The sequence below is a fragment of the Poeciliopsis prolifica genome, unplaced genomic scaffold, assembly GCF_027474105.1.
Source record: "Poeciliopsis prolifica strain line A6 unplaced genomic scaffold, Auburn_PproV2 SCAFFOLD034, whole genome shotgun sequence".
In the NCBI taxonomy this organism is placed as follows: domain Eukaryota; kingdom Metazoa; phylum Chordata; class Actinopteri; order Cyprinodontiformes; family Poeciliidae; genus Poeciliopsis; species Poeciliopsis prolifica.
In genome coordinates, this window is record NW_026562409.1 from 1,396,300 (window position 1) to 1,415,146 (window position 18,847).

The 18,847-nt window shown below is 41.3% G+C and overlaps 2 protein-coding genes across 2 annotated transcripts; one reads left to right on the forward strand and one right to left on the reverse strand.

The window, feature by feature from the left end:
* The first annotated feature begins 344 nt into the window (after nt 1-344).
* cunh16orf89 (chromosome unknown C16orf89 homolog) lies at nt 345-4,253 on the forward strand. The gene is made up of 8 exons (XM_055052092.1): nt 345-585; nt 1,402-1,554; nt 2,218-2,368; nt 2,448-2,565; nt 2,705-2,867; nt 3,015-3,123; nt 3,471-3,499; nt 3,658-4,253. Exons 1-8 carry the CDS (start codon nt 405-407, stop codon nt 3,759-3,761), a joined length of 1,008 nt encoding a protein of 335 aa, XP_054908067.1. The 5' UTR covers nt 345-404; the 3' UTR covers nt 3,762-4,253.
* Nucleotides 4,250-17,460, reverse strand: ift70 (intraflagellar transport 70). The gene is made up of 19 exons (XM_055052090.1): nt 17,252-17,460; nt 16,884-16,949; nt 15,679-15,888; nt 14,862-14,918; nt 14,644-14,779; nt 13,821-13,925; nt 13,618-13,746; nt 11,961-12,010; nt 10,811-10,963; nt 10,444-10,509; nt 10,317-10,370; nt 10,143-10,208; nt 9,349-9,425; nt 8,586-8,793; nt 7,612-7,683; nt 7,175-7,278; nt 6,974-7,052; nt 6,469-6,598; nt 4,250-4,516 (listed from the first exon to the last, which is right to left on the reverse strand). Exons 1-19 carry the CDS (start codon nt 17,297-17,299, stop codon nt 4,380-4,382), a joined length of 1,947 nt encoding a protein of 648 aa, XP_054908065.1. The 5' UTR covers nt 17,300-17,460; the 3' UTR covers nt 4,250-4,379.
* Nucleotides 17,461-18,847: the final 1,387 nt, after the last annotated feature.

An 18,847-nucleotide genomic window follows, 5' to 3' on the forward strand; every position in this document is an offset into this window, starting at 1 on the left:
ATTTAGATCGAGGTTGACTGACGTCACATCCACCGTCACCAGTGACACTTTTCACTTTATAAACTTTAAATTCGGTCAACCTATCTGAAATTATATTCATCAGCATAAACACTGCTTATGACTTTCAAAACAAAGTAAAATGCTTTTTTTCAAGGCCAGCAAATGTCATAGTCATTTTGGTCTTAAATTTGTCTCTTTGTGTCTCTTTTAAGTTCAAACCCACAGGAAAAAATAAAGTTCATCTTTAATGATGAGTTGGGGAAGTTGAGTGAGAACATTTTGACCATATGTGAAGGTCCGGCTGACGTCACGCTGACCCACCCCCTGTTAGAGGACACCAGACCATCTGTCCTCCTGGCTGTTGTCTCACCGTCTGTCCCGGAGCCTGCAGGCTGCAGAGGAACATGCGGACTGCGGGGCTCCGACCGGCCGCGGCGCTGGTTCTGTTCGGCGCAGCGCTGTGCGCCAGTCGGGCCGAGGTGATCGATGACTTGCTGGGCAGCCTTTCCCGCGGGGTGTCCTTCCTGGAGCGGCAGCATGAGCACATCAACCTGGACGGGGCGGTGGGCTTCGTCATGCTGCAGGGTAGGTCTGCAGGAGCGCAGCTGGAAAACAGGCGCAGCTGCTGTTTACTTGGTCAACCTGCAGCTTCAGGGGCAAAATATGCATAAAAATACAATTATGCATGTTTTAACCTTCAGACTATTGAAATATTGATTCGTGAAGCAGAATCATGTTTTACCAAAAGAATTACAACAACGATCATTGTTTTTGTCTTTCGTGTATTTTCACAAGATTTGATTTGGTCAGCATTTGTTTAAAATCTTTAGGTTTATTTTAATCACTGAAGCTACAAAATACTTAAATTTCCACAAGAATCACTTAAAATCGGGATTCTAATGAAATATTTAAATATTTCGGATTTATTGTTGTAAAGCAGAAAACACAATAAGTGAGAAAATAATTATATCATTTGAATAATTATTTGAATAATTCAGTAAGTAATTCATTTAATATCTCCAGTTGTAGCCATACGACTTTCACCTTGAAGGTTTTAAGCCATAAGAAAATAAATGTATTTACAAAGTAACTATATTTGGTGTGCTGGATGGGCCAAAAACACCACATGGATCAAATTACAAAATTAATCAATCAATAAATTCAAGATTAATATCTCCACCTGTGGTATGACTCTCTAATGTGCCATATTTTTCACATGTAAATAATATTTGGTGCCTTGCAGATTTCTTCCTTTTTTCTTTCTTATTTATTTATTTATTTATTTGTCAGAGAGTCATAAAAACTTTCTGGCCATCCCAGAGTTTTCAGTCCAAACTGTGAAGCAGCGTCTGCCTGTGAAACCTGCGGTTTATTCCTGTGGATTTATTCTGCTTGCTGCAGCCGAGCTGAAGGCAGCGGTCCGGACCTGGCCGCACACAGACCCGGTCAGCTGGGCTCAGAGAACCGCAGCCGTCGCTCTGCTCGGCCGCCTGGATCAAAGCCTGGACAAGGCCGTCGCCGCCCTGAGGCTCAACGACCCCAAATACTACAGAGGTCAGGAAAACAACGGTGAAATGAACTGAAATAAAGGCTAAAAACCTCCCGTTATCTTCCCTTGGACAATTACTTTGTTTCTTTAGGCGAGAAAAAAAGAATAAAATCTGCACTGGCTGCTTTTTACATGGTTACTTTCTTCCCTTTAAGAAGGAAAAAGAATAACAACTCCCACTCTCTATGCCTTAGATAGTTAACTTTGGTTCAGCAGTTGGAGCCTGACTCAGCAGATCTGAAAAAAAAACAACAAAAACTCAAATCAAAGACGACGACAACCACAGTTCTTATGGATCCGGTCGGTCGGCAGTCGCAGGGACGAGACCTCGGATCCCCCGTTCAATTTGGACTGAAGACAAACTCCTCTGATTGGTCGATGCATCCGACGTCTCGTCGCCCTCGACTTCTCCAACTCACTGGATCCTGATCGGGACGCCAAACTGTTGTGGAAATTTTCCTTCAACTAACATGAAGGAAAACTGTTTCAAGAACCAGAGAAGGAATATTTTCTATGAATACAGTTTCACAGGGAGAGTTTCATCCATTCACGTAGTTTGATAATCTATTGGTTGCAGAACACGTCTTCTTTCACCAGGAACCAAGTTAAGACATTATTCGAAAAAGAGTTGGCTGTCGCTCACAGAAACTCACATCGTTTCTCTGCAGAGTTTGAGCCGCTGCTGACTTGGACGTTTTGGATGATTCCTCAGGAGTGGCGCTCCACGGATCCCAGCCTGGTTTATCCCTCAACTTTGACCTCTGAGTGTTACGACGAGCAGCTGAGCGATAAGTGCCTGACGCTGCTGCTGGGGACCTGGTGCGACCAAAGTGCTTTAGATACGTTTGAAGGTTTTATGATCTGGGAGATACATGTTAACCTGTTTGTGGTTGAACAGGAAGATGAACGGGACGCCCTGCATCGTCACCAAGCCCTGCCGGGACACCATGACCCGGTTCGGTTGCCCACATTACTCCCTGTCCCACCAGCTCCTCTACTTTATGATTGGCAGAATGGTAAAACCATCAACAGTCTCTCACAAAACCATAAATTTAAGTCTAATTGTTCCAGTAATCCAAGAACAGAGCCCTGAGGGACTCCACTTCCAACTCAAACCTACTTCATTGTTGCAATTGGTTTGTACTTTCATCACAGAGAGGTTGCAACAACTTGTTGAAAGGTGACACGCGAGCGTCCCGAGCCAACATGACCGAACAAAACTACCAGGACATTTTCTGCTCCAACATGATGAAGGCTAACCAGGACATCATCGCTAACGGTTTAACCGAACAAACAGTCGACATCTTCATTGAAAACAGTGAGTATTATCTACCCTACGCTGCCTCCACACATCCACAATCCTGTGGATTTCTTTAACATTATTGTACATCTAATTTGAAGTTTGTTGCATAAAATACCTTGAAGAAACAACTAATTCAAACTTCACTGCTCTTCTCTTCGACAGTCCTGATTTGTGGATTAGCTGGTTTTTCCGACTTCCACAAAACCGACTGGCTGCAGCACATTCTCAGGCTGCAAGACGACGAAGTCGGCTGTTTTGGGAGGGACAGTGAGTATCTGCCGCTGCCCCTACATAAAAGCAGCAATAAGCAACAAATCAATTAATCATGATAAACTAAAACCAGCTCAATAATTTCCATTTGCATAATTTATTGTTTCTCTCTACCAAAAACTGGATAGTAAAAGTCTTCAGTTTGGTGCTTTGGTCTCAACAAGCTTTTTTTTAAGGACGGTTTTGTTTGTAGAGACTTATTATTTATTATATTTTTTGTGTTGTTTAGTTTATTTATTTGCTAAATGGTTTAGTTTTATCCATCAGTCTCTCAGAGTAGTTTCCATGTTTGTTTCCCCAGAAAGTTTCGTCTCGCATGGGCGCTGGAGCAGCTGCAGCCTTCAAAAGAGTCAAACGGAGAAGATACTTCCTGGTCAGTGCAGAGGATTATCAGCATTTACACCCAAATATTCTTCACTCCAGTCATTTTACAGCTTCTATTTTTACTTCAATCTTCATCACTACTTGAGCTCCGATAAATAAAAGCCGGATGTGTTGATGAATTTTGCTGCTGTTGTGATGTTTGTGTTTCCAGACGGCTGCTCCAGTCACATGACGGCGGTGGCGGTGGGCGCCCTGGGAGGATACCTGAACTTTCACCTGACAGAGCAGGACATAACGAAGAGGCCGCTGTCCTAACAGACTGTCCACAACGCCTGTTATATCAACGCATTGGTTGATGTTTAAAACAATGCTGGAAGTTTGTGTGTTTATCCACTTGGTAAAACTGGATTAAGTTCAGCTCATGTAAAAGCGCACACACACACACACACACACACACACACACACACACACACACACACACACACACACACACACACACACACACACACACACACACACACACTCACTCTTTACTGTGAATATAAAAACTATTTGTGTCTGTGACAGATATAACTTCATATGAGAAATAATCCTGATTGTTACTAAATTTCTGCATGAACTCGTCCCTGAAGTTTGACCCACTTTATTCACGTCGCTTTGAATTTTTGCTAAACAAAAGTTTTCTGACTCCAGAAAACATTTTCTGTCTGTTTTGCAGACAGAAAATGTTGTTAAATGTTGTGTTTTATGAAGTTAAGCATTAAAGATCTGAAACTAATTTCCATTAAAAACCTTCAGGCATCTGTATTTGAAAAGGGTATTTTATTTTATCATCATAAATATCTGTTTATTTATTATAAATTATACATTTATTTGTGTGAGTATAAAGCTGGAAAACAGTTGAGTTAGTCGCCGTTTGCAGGGAGGAGAGTTTCATTTGTTCCAGCCGGTGACCTCGTACAGCAGCGCCTTGAGCAGCCGCGCCTCGTACGTCACCGTGTTTTTCCCGATGTGGACGTGGCTCTCCTCCAGCGGCTGCTCGATGATGGCCGGCACCCCCTTCCCGTAAACTGCAGGGAGACGTGGAGGAAAAGGTCATGAATCACTGCTTCCTGTGGTTCTCGAACGACAATCTCATTTATGAAAGAAAAGAATAAATCATAACCAACTTGTTCTTATTGTTTATGAACCTAAATAGTTCTATGGAAGCAGCAGACCATCACACTGCCACCACCGTGCGTCACTGGAGATATCAGTACTAAGGTACTTTTTTAAGGAGTAATCAATAATCTGACTAAAGTTACTTTTTCAAAGTAACTAAGCCATCACTGAGTATCAAGATGTTTTGGGGAAAGTTTAGACAAGTTTTATGTTCTTTTCGTTCAGCAGTGGTTCTGATCTTGAAACTCTCCAATGGAGGCCATTTGTAACATGACCTTTGACCTTAATTGAGGCAGTGATGCTTGCAGAGTCGAAGGCAGGGGTGTCAAACTCCCGTCCTCGAGGGCCGGTGTCCTGCAACTTTTAGATGAGCCTCTCCTGCACCTGAATACAACAATTAGGTGATTAAGGCTCTGGAGAACCAGGAGGAGGTAATTAAGCCATTTCATTCCTGTGTTTTGTACCTGAGGCACATCTAAAAACTGCAGCGGTTCTTGAGGACTGGAGTCTGACACGCCTGGTCTAAGGGTTCATTCCTACCAGTCCTGTTTAGTTCGCTTTAAACCAACTCCAGTCCGTTTGTCCAGAAATCTGGTTCATTTGGGGAATGCTGACCAAACAAAAACGTAAATTCTGATCCTAATAAACTCTTTATGTCTCTCAGTGTATCTGTCTCTCGGTGTGTATGTCTCTCGGTGTGTATGTCTCTCGGTGTGTATGTCTCTCGGTGTGTGCGTCTCTCAGTGTGTGCGTCTCTCGGTGTGTGCGTCTCTCGTGTGTGTGTCTCTCGGTGTGTGTGTCTCTCGGTGTGTGCGTCTCTCGGTGTGTGCGTCACTCGGTGTGTGAGTCTCTCGGTGTGTGCGTCTCTTTGTGTGTGCGTCTCTCGGTGTGTCTGTCTCTCGGTGTGTGCGTCTCTCGGTGTGTCTGTCTCTCGGTGTGTGCGTCTCTCGGTGTGTGCGTCTCTCGGTGTGCGTCTCTCGGTGTGTGTGTCTCTCGGTGTGTGTGTCTCTCGGTGTGTGCGTCTCTCGGTGTGTGCGTCTCTCGGTGTGTGCGTCTCTCGGTGTGTGCGTCTCTCGGTGTGTGCGTCTCTCGGTGTGTGCGTCTCTCGGTGTGTGCGTCTCTCGGTGTGTGTGTCTCGGTGTGTGTGTCTCTCGGTGTGTGCGTCTCTCGGTGTGTGTGTCTCTCGGTGTGTGTGTCTCGGTGTGTATGTCTCTCGGTGTGTGCGTCTCTCAGTGTGTGCGTCTCTCGGTGTATCTGTCTCTCAAAGTGTGTCTCTCTCGGTGTGCGCGTCTCTCGGTGTGTGTGTCTGCGTCTCTCGGTGTGTGCGTCTCTCGGTGTGTGTCTCGGTGTGTGTGTCTCTCGGTGTGTGTGTCTCTCGGTGTGTGCGTCTCTCGGTGTGTCTGTCTCTCGGTGTGTGCGTCTCTCGGTGTGTGTGTCTCTCGGTGTGTGCGTCTCTCGGTGTGTGCGTCTCTCGGTGTGTGCGTCTCTCGGTGTGTCTGTCTCTCGGTGTGTGCGTCTCTCGGTGTGTCTGTCTCTCGGTGTGTGCGTCTCTCGGTGTGTCTGTCTCTCGGTGTGTGCGTCTCTCGGTGTGTGCGTCTCTCGGTGTGTGCGTCTCTCGGTGTGTGCGTCTCTCGGTGTGTCTGTCTCTCGGTGTGTGCGTCTCTCGGTGTGTGCGTCTCTCGGTGTGTGCGTCTCTCGGTGTGTGTGTCTCTCGGTGTGTGCGTCTCTCGGTGTGTGAGTCTCTCGGTGTGTGCGTCTCTCGGTGTGTGTGTCTCTCGGTGTGTGCGTCTCTCGGTGTGTGCGTCTCTCGGTGTGTGCGTCTCTCGGTGTGTGTGTCTGATGTTGTGTAATTGTGGCTCACCCTCGCAGTGCTCAAGGAATTGAACACACTCCTTAACCACGGTGTCCCGCAGCATGACCATGTGTTTGGACATGTTCTCCAGCAGTGAGAGGAAACAACGCTTGGCGTAGAACCATGTGTCTGTCCCGAGCTACACACACACACACACACACACACACACACACACACACACACACACACACACACACACACACACACACACACACAAAACCAGAAATTAACTCATAGTTTCAAATATTTTGTAGTTAAACTCTAAAAATAAGCATCTGTCTGAAGTGAAGCCAGTTTTCCTGCTTGACTTCACATTCCTGTGTTGATCGTTGTGTTTCCAGCTGCAGCTTAGCGGACTCAGCTGCAAACAGAATCTGGACCGGATCAAAGATCCCAACCAGAACTGCTGTGTCCTGCAGAGCTGCTCACTTTAATGTCGGTAATTTTTCCGCTAGCGCCCCCTGCAGTGCAGTTGGCTGAGTTCATCAGGAAACGACAGAATAAAATGATGAACCTTCTTGTTGTAAGGCTCCAGGCTCTTTGTGACTCGAGAGATGCCGAAGTCAAAGTTCCCTTTGGCGCAGTACAACGTCCTGAAAAACGGTTCAGCAGAAATGACAAGCAGTTTTATGCTGAGTATTCACTAATCTTTTAAATGATCTTTAATAACTCATAATATCATCACTGCTATGTCATAAAGTCCCGCCACACTGACCCGATGACCAAGTTGACGATGCAGAGGTGGAAAACCTTTTTGTCTGGATCATCGTAGGAGAGCTGCTCCTCCTCTTTCTCAATCTTCTTCATCAGCTCTTCAGCCTGGAAAACAACAATAAAAAGTGAGCCGATCAATGCATTAGCAAGAAAAAACTTTAATGTCGTGGCTTCTCACCACGCTGGTTATTTTAATACGCCATCGATTAATGATTATTATTATTGGCATTCAGCTGTCAGCAATTCACTGTGATTGGCTGCTTGCATAAACGTGTTTTTATCTGGAGAAACAAGCACACAGAGCAGAGCCTGCTGCTGGCAGAGCACTGTCCTTTTCACAGAGAATATCTCTCCTTCCTGTCCAACTTTCCACCATCTTTAATCCTGATGACCTTTAACCTGAAAAAAATAAATAAATATGAAGGAGTAGATTGTCACCTCTTCGTTCTGGCTGGTCATGATGTAGGAGACACACAGGTTGGCCAGAACCACAGCGCTCACGTTCAGGATCTACAGCACACACACAGACACCCCCAAACCACCACACACACGCACGCAGGCACGCACGCAGGCACACAGACCCACACACACACACACACACACACACACACACACACACACACACACACACACACACACACACACACACACACACACACACACACACACACACACAGACACACACACACACACACACATACACAAAGTTCATCAGCGGCAGCTTGTTTGGAACCAACAACATGCAGGAAAACTGTTAAAGGACTCAGCTAGCTAATTTACTTTGGAGCTGAATATTTAGTTAACGAGTTAAACATTGTGCTAGCTAGCTAATTATTTAGCTAGACAGCTAAATATTTTGTTAGCTAACCAAGTATTTAGTTACTTATTCAGTAAATATTTAGTAAGAACTTATTTCACCCACTAAACTTTTAATGGATAAAATAAATATCTGGCTCCAAGCTAAATATTTTGTTTGCTAACTAAATAATTAGTTTAAAATGGGACATTTATAAATTAATAAATAACACGGTGAAAATGTGTCTTTTGAAAAGTCTAATTTTTTTCTGTTATTGAAGGATAAATAACTTTGCAAACGGCGCCCCAAGCCCTCTGGACCTGCCAGGCTGAACACGGCTGCAAGGAAAACAGATTGAAAACAGATGAAAAATCTGAATTTGTGTCTAATTAGTTTTTTCCTGATGCAGCGGATCTGAAACTGGAGCCAAGAAGCAGAAGGAACCACAGCAAGCAAAGGCGTCACGCTGAGAGGAGGAAACACTGCAGAGGATTTTACCGAAGGTTTGCATTTACAGGGACACTCCTGAATGCTGCAGTGCTCCACCTGGACAGAGAGGCAGGCCGTCATCGCCCCCAGCGCTACCAGCCCCCCCACCGTTGCTGCAGTAACTCACAGAGTCGTAGTGCTTCTTGACGATGGGCTCGTAGAAGCTGATGGCCTCCTTGTACTTGTTCTGCATGTAGAGCACGTGAGCCACGTTCAGCTTCCAGGTGTCGTCGTCGTTGCAGAACTCCACCGACTTTCGGAAAATCTTCTCCACCATCTGGAAGTTCTCGCGGTTCCAGTAGATCTTCGCCTGCGCCATCAGAACCACGACGTACCTGAGAGTACAAGCAAAATAATTCACAACGTTTCAATGAAAACAGCAGAAAACAAACAGATTTACTGCTTTACATCAGTTGAACATGAGCTGCTGTGTTGATGTTAGGCTTAGAAATGTGTGATTATAGTTATTACGCTGCAAAAATACAAAATATTATCAGGTAATTTAGGTCCAGTTTCTAATGCAAATATCTTAGTGCACTTGAAATAAGACTAAGCTAACTTATGAGTGACTTTTCAGCAAGAGATCAAAACTTGTTTGAATTAAAAACTTCTTTGAAAAAGTTAATTGTTCTATTGGCAAATAATTTCACTTATAACATGGAAAAATGTCTCATTCTAAGTGAAATAATCCACTGATGAAAATATCAAGGAGTTACTAATTTACAACAAGCTCTTATATTTCCAGAAAAGTTGCTTGTATCTTAGTTTTATCGTATTTCAAACAAGCTATGATATTTGCACTAAAACTGGACCAAATTTCCTTGGTAGTATTTGGTGTTTTGCAGTGTATCTGTGGTATACTGTCGCGGTGTGAGTGTGCGTGCGCTCACTTCTCCTGCATCAGGTCGTAGTCCTGCAGCGTTTTGCTCTGGGCCTCGTCGTCTCGAGTGTGTCTGGTGTCCTGAACCTGAGCAAGGACCAAATTCAGAACAAGTTAAACTCTTTTGATATTATTGGATCACAGAAGTTTGAGATGTTTTACAAAGAACAAAGAAGAATCTCAGTTTGGAGACGTGCAGAAAACCCATCAAAGATCTACAGCTGCGTCCACAATGAAGCTGCTTCAAAAATAGTCTGTCCCTCCAGTTTTTTAATCCTCAACTGCAGAAATTAATGCAAAATCAACAGAAACCCACATTTTTTCATCCTAAAGCATATTTGTGAGGATTTTATTCCACAAAAATGTTCAAACCATCAGGTTTAAGTGATGCTTGGTGCCACCTGCAGGGGGCAGTATTTCTAACTTCCACTCTGCTACCTCAGCTACTTTATTCTCCTAAAATTATATCTATTATGTTATCATTTCACGTTTTTTCTCAGTTTTTAACAACTTTATTCTGGTGTTATGACTTTAGTCCTGTATTATTGCAACGGTATAATTGTAATATTATGACTTTATTCTGGTATAATTTCTCATATATTAACTTTATTCTTATGATGTGAATTTGAATTTTTTAACTTTATTCTGGTATCATAAAAACTTTTTTTTATAAAAACTTTTTTCTCGCATTATTATGACATATTCTTGTGGTATTATGAGGTTATTCTCATAATTTCATGATTTTTTTTTGGATTTATCATTTTGTTGTAGGATTTAGAAACAATCAGAGGAAAAATCAACAACCTGCTTTGCTAGCTTGCGAAGTTGCTCTGTCAGTTTGCTGTTCATCTCTTCAAACTTTCTAAAGGCCTGAAAGAAAATCAGAAGAAAAGATGCAGCTGAACACCAAAGCTTAACGTCGAGATGCTTTCAGGGTTTTTATTCTCTGAAATAAAGCAGCAAATGGTCTTGCCGTACCTCCTCTGGTGCCGTCTGGCAGGTCAGTAACGCGTCTAGGAACTCGTACATGTACTGGAAGCGTAAAGAGAGTCGGTCAGCGTTCGGTGGAAAACATGCAGCTCCTGCAGAAACACAGAAAACTCACCGGAGAGAGGAACTTGTAGGTGAGGTGAGCATTTTCAGCCAGGACGTCGGCTGCCAGGTCGAAGTACTGCGAAGGAAATCCAGCAGAGGCGTTAATCCTGATTAATGGAACAACATCTCCCTGCTGACAATTTACAACATGAACACAAAGAATATTTTTGACAAATACTTGTCTACCAAATTAACTTTAGATAAAGTTCCTCTCAGAGACAGTGAATAAAAGCTACATGCTGACTAATAACTAGATGATTATTAAGAGAAATGTTAGTTAATCCAGCTGAAATAAACTCACACGCCTCTTCCAGGCTGACAGCGCTGGAAGAGGCGCCTCTCCCAGGCAGACGGTTTGTTCCTGGTTGTTCCTGTACCTCATGTTTGCAGTAGAGCAGCAGCAGGTTTCCGAACGTGACCCGGGGGAAGGACGGCTGCTGCAGCAGAAACGCCATCTTCTCAAATCCCTCTGAAGGCTTCAGCTCCATGTTCACCAGAGCCTGGTTGTGCAGCGTCACGGGGTCCAGCTCCTGCAGAGTAACACAAAATAAACATGCAGGTGTCACAATCACTTTTATTTAGTTTCTTCTTAAAGATTTTCTTGCTGTAATTGACAGAAATCAAACAGAGATGGGGAAGACATGCACTACTTCTTTGGAGACTCCAAAAATCATATTTTGTTTTATGACTTATTTCCTATTGAGAAAACATCTTTGCTTACAAATACAAAGACAAAACAAAGAACACAGAATGTGAAATAAAGAATTCCAATAAATGTATTGGTACCCAAACCAATACAAACATTATGATAAATAAAAAATTTTAATGACATGCATTTATGTTTAAAGCTTCTTTTTTTTCTTTGCATTATTGGAAATCTTGCATACATAGTTAAATTTTGATAAACAAAACTGTAAAAAAAAAAAATAAAAGGTCAGAAAATGATGAGAATTTACATTTGTGAATATAAATTTTCTAAATAAAGTAATTTGATTAATTACCTTCTTTTTGAATTTGTATTTTTTTGCACAGAAACTATATTTATATATCTTTGTGAAGATTTGGTATCAACATTACAAATTATAAAGTTATTCCAGACAATTCCAGAATAAAATCTTTATATTATTTGCAGAATTTACCATTAAGATCAATCGTTAATGTATTTCATCATGTGTTGATTAGCAGAATAAATTCTGAGTAACAGTTTAGATTAGATATCTTTCATTGGGCTGATATTATTATTATTATGTAATTTATTTAATTTCCCTTTGGAGTCAATAAAGTATTTTTGAGTTGAATTTTAATTAAGACATTTTTCCTGTCGCGATCCAACACAACCACCAGGGGGCAGCATTGGCTAGTCATTTTTCAGCATTGGCATCTGGTGAAGCGAAGGAGAGTAAATTTATCTCAACAACAGCCTGGAATGAAGATATAATGATCATTCCTGCCATGTTCTGATGCCGAGCTGCTGAGGAACGAGTCCAGGCAGCTTCAGATGGAACCTGAGGAGGAGACGAAGGTTACCTCCTCTGACCTCGGCGGCATGTCAGTCAGGGCCTCCTGAGCTGCTTTACCTGCAGGAACCAACAAGCAAAGAAACAAAAAAAATTACTCTAGTAAGAGCGACAAGGAATCATTCAAGAAATTACTCAAGTCAGAGTAAAAAGTATTTGGTAAAAAGTCGACTCAAGTCCTGAGTAACTGATCAAGTCCTGAGTAACTGATCAAGTACTGAGTAACTGATCAAGTCCTGAGTAACTGATCAAGTCCTGAGTAACTGATCAAGTCCTGAGTAACTGATCAAGTCCTGAGTAACTGATCAAGTCCTGAGTAACTGATCAAGTCCTGAGTAACTGATCAAGTACTGAGTAACTGATCAAGTCCTGAGTAACTGATCAAGTCCTGAGTAACTGATCAAGTACTGAGTAACTGATCAAGTCCTGAGTAACTGATCAAGTCCTGAGTAACTGATCAAGTACTGAGTAACTGATCAAGTCCTGAGTAACTGATCAAGTACTGAGTAACTGATCAAGTCCTGAGTAACTGATCAAGTCCTGAGTAACTGATCAAGTACTGATGATTTAATGAAAACTATATAGTCAGGCGGTCCAAAATATAAAGGTTAAATTTAGGTATTTTAAGGATCAAAATGACAATAATTCTTATAATTAACACAAAAATCACAAAATCAGACAAAATTGTCTTTCAATAAAAAAAGGTATAAACGTTTAACAAAAACTGCAGGTTTGTGTCTGTCTGATGAATTTTTTGTTAAAACATGTTTATTTTTCCTTCTGGGGTAGAAAATCCAGAAATTTTACTCAAGACTAGAGATACTTCATAATAAAATTACTCAAGTAAACAGAAAAAGTACAGTGTAGTAAAAATACTCCTAAAAGTTATTTATTTCTAAAAAATTACTCAAGTAAATGTAACTGAGTAAATGTAACTAGTTACTACCCAACTCTGCCAATGAGAGAGAGAACACAGAGAACGTCAAAGTATCAAACTCCAGAAAACTTCTGCCCCAGATTTTCACAGCAAAGATCAACCGAACCCTGAAACCTGACCTCAGTTTGACCTTTGCAACTATTCCTGAAACGGGAATCCAGAAGGCTTGAGAAGGAAAGAGAAGCAAAGCCCTGCAGGCGGATGATGTGGGATTCACGTCTCCTCTGATCACAGTTCTTTAAGCTTTGCTCTGATAATGTGTCAGAGAGGATTCTGGTTCAGGATAAAAACAGGATTTAGGAGTTTAGTTTCCCCAGATAAATTCTGTCTTTGGTTAGTTTTTTTGTCATTCTCTCTCTGGAAGAGACATTAAAGACAAACACGCAGCAGAACTCTGGAAAACGCTCTTTGTTGGTGATTATTTCAATAATGATTAATTAGCTGTTCCAGTCCTGTAGATATCAGGTTGCTTGCTCTGTCGAGTATCCCGGCATAAACCCAAACTGTTTTGGGTGAAAATTTATTTAAAGAGAATGTGGAAGCTGTTCCCCTTCTGACGTTTTAATAACTTCAGATAAGTATCCTTCTTTCAGCCAGCTGACTGATAGTGTGCAGCAACTAGTTGGGGAGGAGCAGTGTTACACTCCAGACAACCAAAAAAAGCTCTGCTGTTTCAGGTATTTCTCTGCATCATGTTAAAAGCTCTTTATGAAGCAGAGGTTCTTCTCACCATTCTTCATCTGATATTCAATGGCTGCTTTGAGGTTGAAAGCTTCGATCAGAGCCGACTGATGCAGGACCAGAGTGTTTCCCACGCTGTGAACGTCGAAGCCTTCCGTTTTCACCCCGACGTCCAGCTCTGACGCACAAACCAAACACAAACGAGTCAACGAGCTGAAGAGGTTTACAGAGAAAAGCAGAAAGTAATCCCACCTGGATGTTCCCTCATTCCTCTGTCTATGATCTCTGTGATGTATTTGACGGCCTGCGGATAGTTCTTCATGCTGTAGTAGGTCAGGGCGATATTGTAGGACAACGCTGGCACAGAAAACACATGAACAAAGAAGAACAGGAGATTTATGGTCATTATGGACAGACGTCTGCAGACAGAGGTCCATTTTTTCTGTGGTTGTTCAAACTACTAATTAAATGAGAGTGCATTCAGGCTTCTGTGTGAACGGTTGACGACCCCAAAGTGACCCGAACACCGACATCACTCAGCAGCACTCCGTTTACAGCAGTAAAAATGGCCGCCACCGTCTATGGCTCAATTCACAGTTAATTCAGCAACAGAAACCGGTTGTAACGTCAGAGCTGATCAAAATGGCATCGGCCTTCAGTGGAGCATCGACTTAATAGAGAAATCAAACTGGATGTTGGGTCAGAGGTCAGTGGTGGGGATGTGGTTCACTGCTTTCATCAGTTCATTACTATCATTTTCATCCATTGTTTATGTTCAGATTTACCATCTGGATTCTTCTGATGCAGAAATATGACGCACGTCTCCCATCAGTGACGTGAAAGTCGGTTAAAATGCAACATGATGAGATGCTTTGAAAACGATCAGATTCAATTTAGTTCCACATTTTGAAGTGGAACAGATTGGATTTTTTTGTGTCTGAAAAAGTCGGATTTGGGTCGCATTCGCTGTATTAACCTAACAGTTTTTTTGGAGACCAATCAGATCCTTTATAAAGTAAAGAAAACCACGGAGATACACAGGTTTCCTGCTTCCTGTGTGTGTTTGGCTGATCACCTGGGACGTATCCCAACATCTGCATGGCTGACATGAACTTCTTGCCGGCCTCCTCATACTTGCCGTCGTGGTAGAGCAAGCAGCCCATGTTGTAGACGTAGTCCGGGTCGTCCTGCGGCAGCTGCTCCAGGAGCAACTATCAGCACAAAGAGACAGACAGAGAGTCAGCGCAGAGAAAACCACTGAACAAAATGGCTGCCGATGGGAACGAGCTTCACCTTGGCAGCAGAATAATCCTCCTCACAAAATTTGATACATGCCTGGAGCTTCACCATCTGGAAACAGCAGGAATCAAAAACAGAAACAAATATAATGAAAAAACAGATAAAATAAAGTATAAATTTTAAAAAAAAAAATTTATTTGTTAGAGCTGTTTCTATGAAGACCTTGGTGTCTGATTGGCTGCTTCAAACAGCAAGTCAACAACAGATTGGAAATTCAACCTGATGATGGGTGAAGATTGGACACTGTAAATTACTCCATGGTGTTCTTCAGCAAAGGAACATGAAATAATTTATGTCCATCCATCCATCCCTCCGTCTGTCTCACAGAGGGATGGGTGGATGCATATCTTTTTCACTGTAATTTTTCATCAATATTAATGAATTATTGATGAAACACAATCTCCTATTTCTTGCTGTAATGTTACTTGTGAGATAATTTCGCTTTATTTCAAATTTGCTAAGAAACTAGACCAGAATTAATGAGAAAATGTTTTCTGTTAAATTACTGAATAAATATTCATATAAGCTCAACAACAAAGATATTGATTGTTTTAATTTGTTATTTAGGTCATTTGACCATTTAGTGCTTTTAAAACTTCTGATCATTCATGGAACTTCCAAAATATTGAAAGAGACATAAAGACTCTTTCCATATTTTGGTAGAAAAACTTGAACACAATTATCTGGATGCTTTTCTTATCTCTTCTTTTATTACCGTTCTTAAACATATTCTGTTTTGGTCTAAAGTCTGCGCCGGCAGCTCAGAGCTTTGCCTCGATTAAACATCAGGATTGGATCAAACATGTGGCACCTTGGTGTGGCTGCTGGGGTTGTCCAGGACAAACGAGGCCTTGGTGGCCTCAGAGTAAGCGCCGGCTTTGTACAGCGACTGGGCGTAGTACAGCTTGTACTCCTCCACCTCCGGGTGCAGCTGGGTGAGCTGCTCGTAGCACTCCGCGGCGCTGCTGAAGTCCTGGATGTGGTAGTAGCAGAACCCCAGCAGGGACAGCGCCGCTCTGGACTGAGACACACAAACACACGGAGTTACTCCAACCGGAAGTTTTAACATAAAAACAACAGAATGCAGGTTAAATAATCCTAAAAAACTGGAAAAGAAACTCACAGCTGGGTTATATTTGACAAAAATCTGAATTTCTTACATCACAGTAAAATGTAAGGAACAAAGTGTTTTATTCTCTAAATAATATTTCCAGAGTATGACCCGGTTCTGATCCAGAGATGCATAAAATGCACAACCTGCCAAACTGATGACTGTAATGTTTTGCTCTCTGCCCTCCAAAGAAGAGATTAGCTCCAGTTAATATAAAACTCAGCTGCAGAAACCCTGAGCAGCTCCAGTCTGATCGGCTTTCAGGTCTGATGTTGAAGTGAAAACTAAAACTAACTTTGAGGCGTCTTTTACTTTGTTTAACCCTCACCTTCGGATCCAACAACCTCTCTAGGGGTGAAACTTTTTCACTTCCGATACAATACTCATATTGCAGTTTTGAGCATTGGCCAATACAGACATTAACCCGACATCAGCCCAAATAATTCATAGTTACTACTATGAGTTATTACTTATTTTGTAGTGTGAAACGTTAGAAAAAGCTTGCTCAAACGATACATAGGAATGATGTATTGGTTATTTTTGGATTAACTAATTAATAATTAGATCGAAAAAGGTTCTTAGTAGATTTTATTTATTTATTTTACAGAATTTGAACCATATGAATATAAAACTGCCACGTAAGGATTTCTGGATAGAACAGACTAACAGACAAGACTTTTTAATATTAATTGCAATTTATTAAAAATGTTATTAGGTTTATTTGATAGGGACAGACACATGACAAACAAACTGAATAAAACAGTAGTCCGATGCATCTGGCGTTGTCAGAATTCTGTTTGTTTGATGAATATATTGAAGTTAATTATAGACTTTAAACTGACAGTATAGTGGCTCAGTTTGCTTTTACATCCCTGGATATTATGACGGATCACTCAGCTTCTTACCTTGGTGTGTTTCTGAAGTTGGCCGTTTAGAATGTGAATTGCCTCCACATATTGTCCGTCTTTAATCTAAAACAGGTCAAATAAGCAGAGATGTAATATCTATCAACACACTTTAACAAACTATTAAATTAATGAAAGAAAAACATCTTGTATTTGAACATACGGTGGAACATATTTATTTCAAATTTGTATGCCGAATTACAGAGATGATAGTTATGATTGAAAAAGCGTAACTAAGTTGCGTTCCCCTTTTCAGTTACGGACGTACACTAAATTAAGAACAAATCTAAACGGAGTTTGGTCTGGCTTTAGCCATTGTAGCCGTTGACCTGAGAAACTAACTTCTATCCAAACAACGAGCTTCTCACCAGTGTGTAGATGGTCGCCGTGTATTCCCCATCTTTAATCGCTGTCATGGCTCCCAGAAAGAAGCGTTTTAGAAACACAAACTGGTCGTTTTTCTCCGTAAACTGTAGCTGTTTATCATAGCATTTACGCTAGCTCCTATAACGGAGACGAGACGGAATGCCTAGGAGCTGTTACCTAGCAACGACGTAGACCGGAAAGAGGAGAGTTAGCGTGCGTCTTCGGTAACTAATAACGTAAAATAATTTGTTTTGTTTGGTTTGTAAAGGACATTAAACTGCGTATTGTTTTACTTCTTCATAGTCCAGTGCTGCAGCATATTGTGAATTTATTTAATTTTTAAATTCTATCAATAAATTTCAGTAGGCGGGCCTAACACTGCTACGAAAAAAGTGATTGGTTCACAGTTAAGCTGCTGTGCAGGTTAACCAATCAGATGCTACGTTCTTTTTCAGCGGCCACAGCGACGGTGAAAGGTTTTGTAAGGATGGATTGTAGCAATGGAAAAGTGAAATAATTATTTACTGAAATAATAAAATATATTTCAATACAGAAGTTTAAGTTTTAAATAATTATTTACTCATTTTTTCACTTGTATTTTTTCACCAACAAACTCAGCTGTTAATAAACCTGTATTTATTAATACAATTTTCATTTCTATTAAGTGCCAGTTACATAACGTTGGATGTGAACACAATTAATTTGAGCATATTTATTTTTTATTTAAACAAATACAGACCAGGGATAAAGTGAATATTAATGCAAATTAACTTGATAATTGCTAATTACGGAAACAAGCTATTAGCAAAATATGTTTTCACATTTTATTGATTTAAAAGGGACTTATTCAGAGTTAGAGATTACACATAGAAGTGTGTGTGGGAACGATTTATTCAGATACAAAACAATAAACCAAATAGCTTATAACAGCAACTGTCCCTGTGTTGGACGTCTAAAGACACCAAAGAGAACAGATCCATTTTTCTCTTACTAAAATAATAAAATGTAACATTTCATCAAAGAATAACAAAAATGCCTGGTCCTTCATCTTCTGCAGCAGCTCTGATTCATGTTCAAAATGAGGCAAAATGTTTTTCCTAATCCAGTTTCCTCTTGTGATGCCTGTTATTTCCATTTCTCGCTGCTGAATGAAAGAGATTCTGCCTGTTTCAATCTTTCAACAACAGACGATGAAGATCATTTTGAGCTTCACCAAAATGATCTCATGAGTTAATCATGAACGACTTGACTTCACCCAGAGGTTTAAAGTAAAGAACACACACATACACACGCACCCACACACACCCACACACACACACACACACACACACACACACACACACACACACACACACACACACACACACACACACACACACACACACACACACACACACACACACAAATATAAAATAAACCAAGGTGCTGGAGGTTTGCCTCCGACCCAAACCACACTGCTGACCACTGGGCCTCCATAATGATGGGGGAACGGGTACATGCCGTGTGAATGTGCTTGAAAGTGAGAGTTTACATTTCTCTCTCTCTTTCTCTCTCTCTCTCTCTGTGTGTATTGCATATGCATGCATGTCTGCAAGCTG

Bases quoted from the DNA above. Each gene is read 5' to 3' on its own strand.
- cunh16orf89 (XM_055052092.1), top strand. From the start codon at position 405: ATGCGGACTGCGGGGCTCCGACCGGCCGCGGCGCTGGTTCTGTTCGGC. The intron at 586-1,401 runs GTAGGTCTGCAG...TGCTTGCTGCAG, and splicing joins GGGCTTCGTCATGCTGCAGG to CCGAGCTGAAGGCAGCGGTC. The intron at 2,868-3,014 runs GTGAGTATTATC...TCTCTTCGACAG, and splicing joins CGACATCTTCATTGAAAACA to TCCTGATTTGTGGATTAGCT.
- ift70 (XM_055052090.1), bottom strand. From the start codon at position 17,299: ATGACAGCGATTAAAGATGGGGAATACACGGCGACCATCTACACACTG. The intron at 16,950-17,251 runs GTGAGAAGCTCG...GACCTGTTTTAG, and splicing joins CGGCGACCATCTACACACTG to ATTAAAGACGGACAATATGT. The intron at 14,780-14,861 runs GTGAAGCTCGTT...TTGTGCTGATAG, and splicing joins AGGATTATTCTGCTGCCAAG to TTGCTCCTGGAGCAGCTGCC.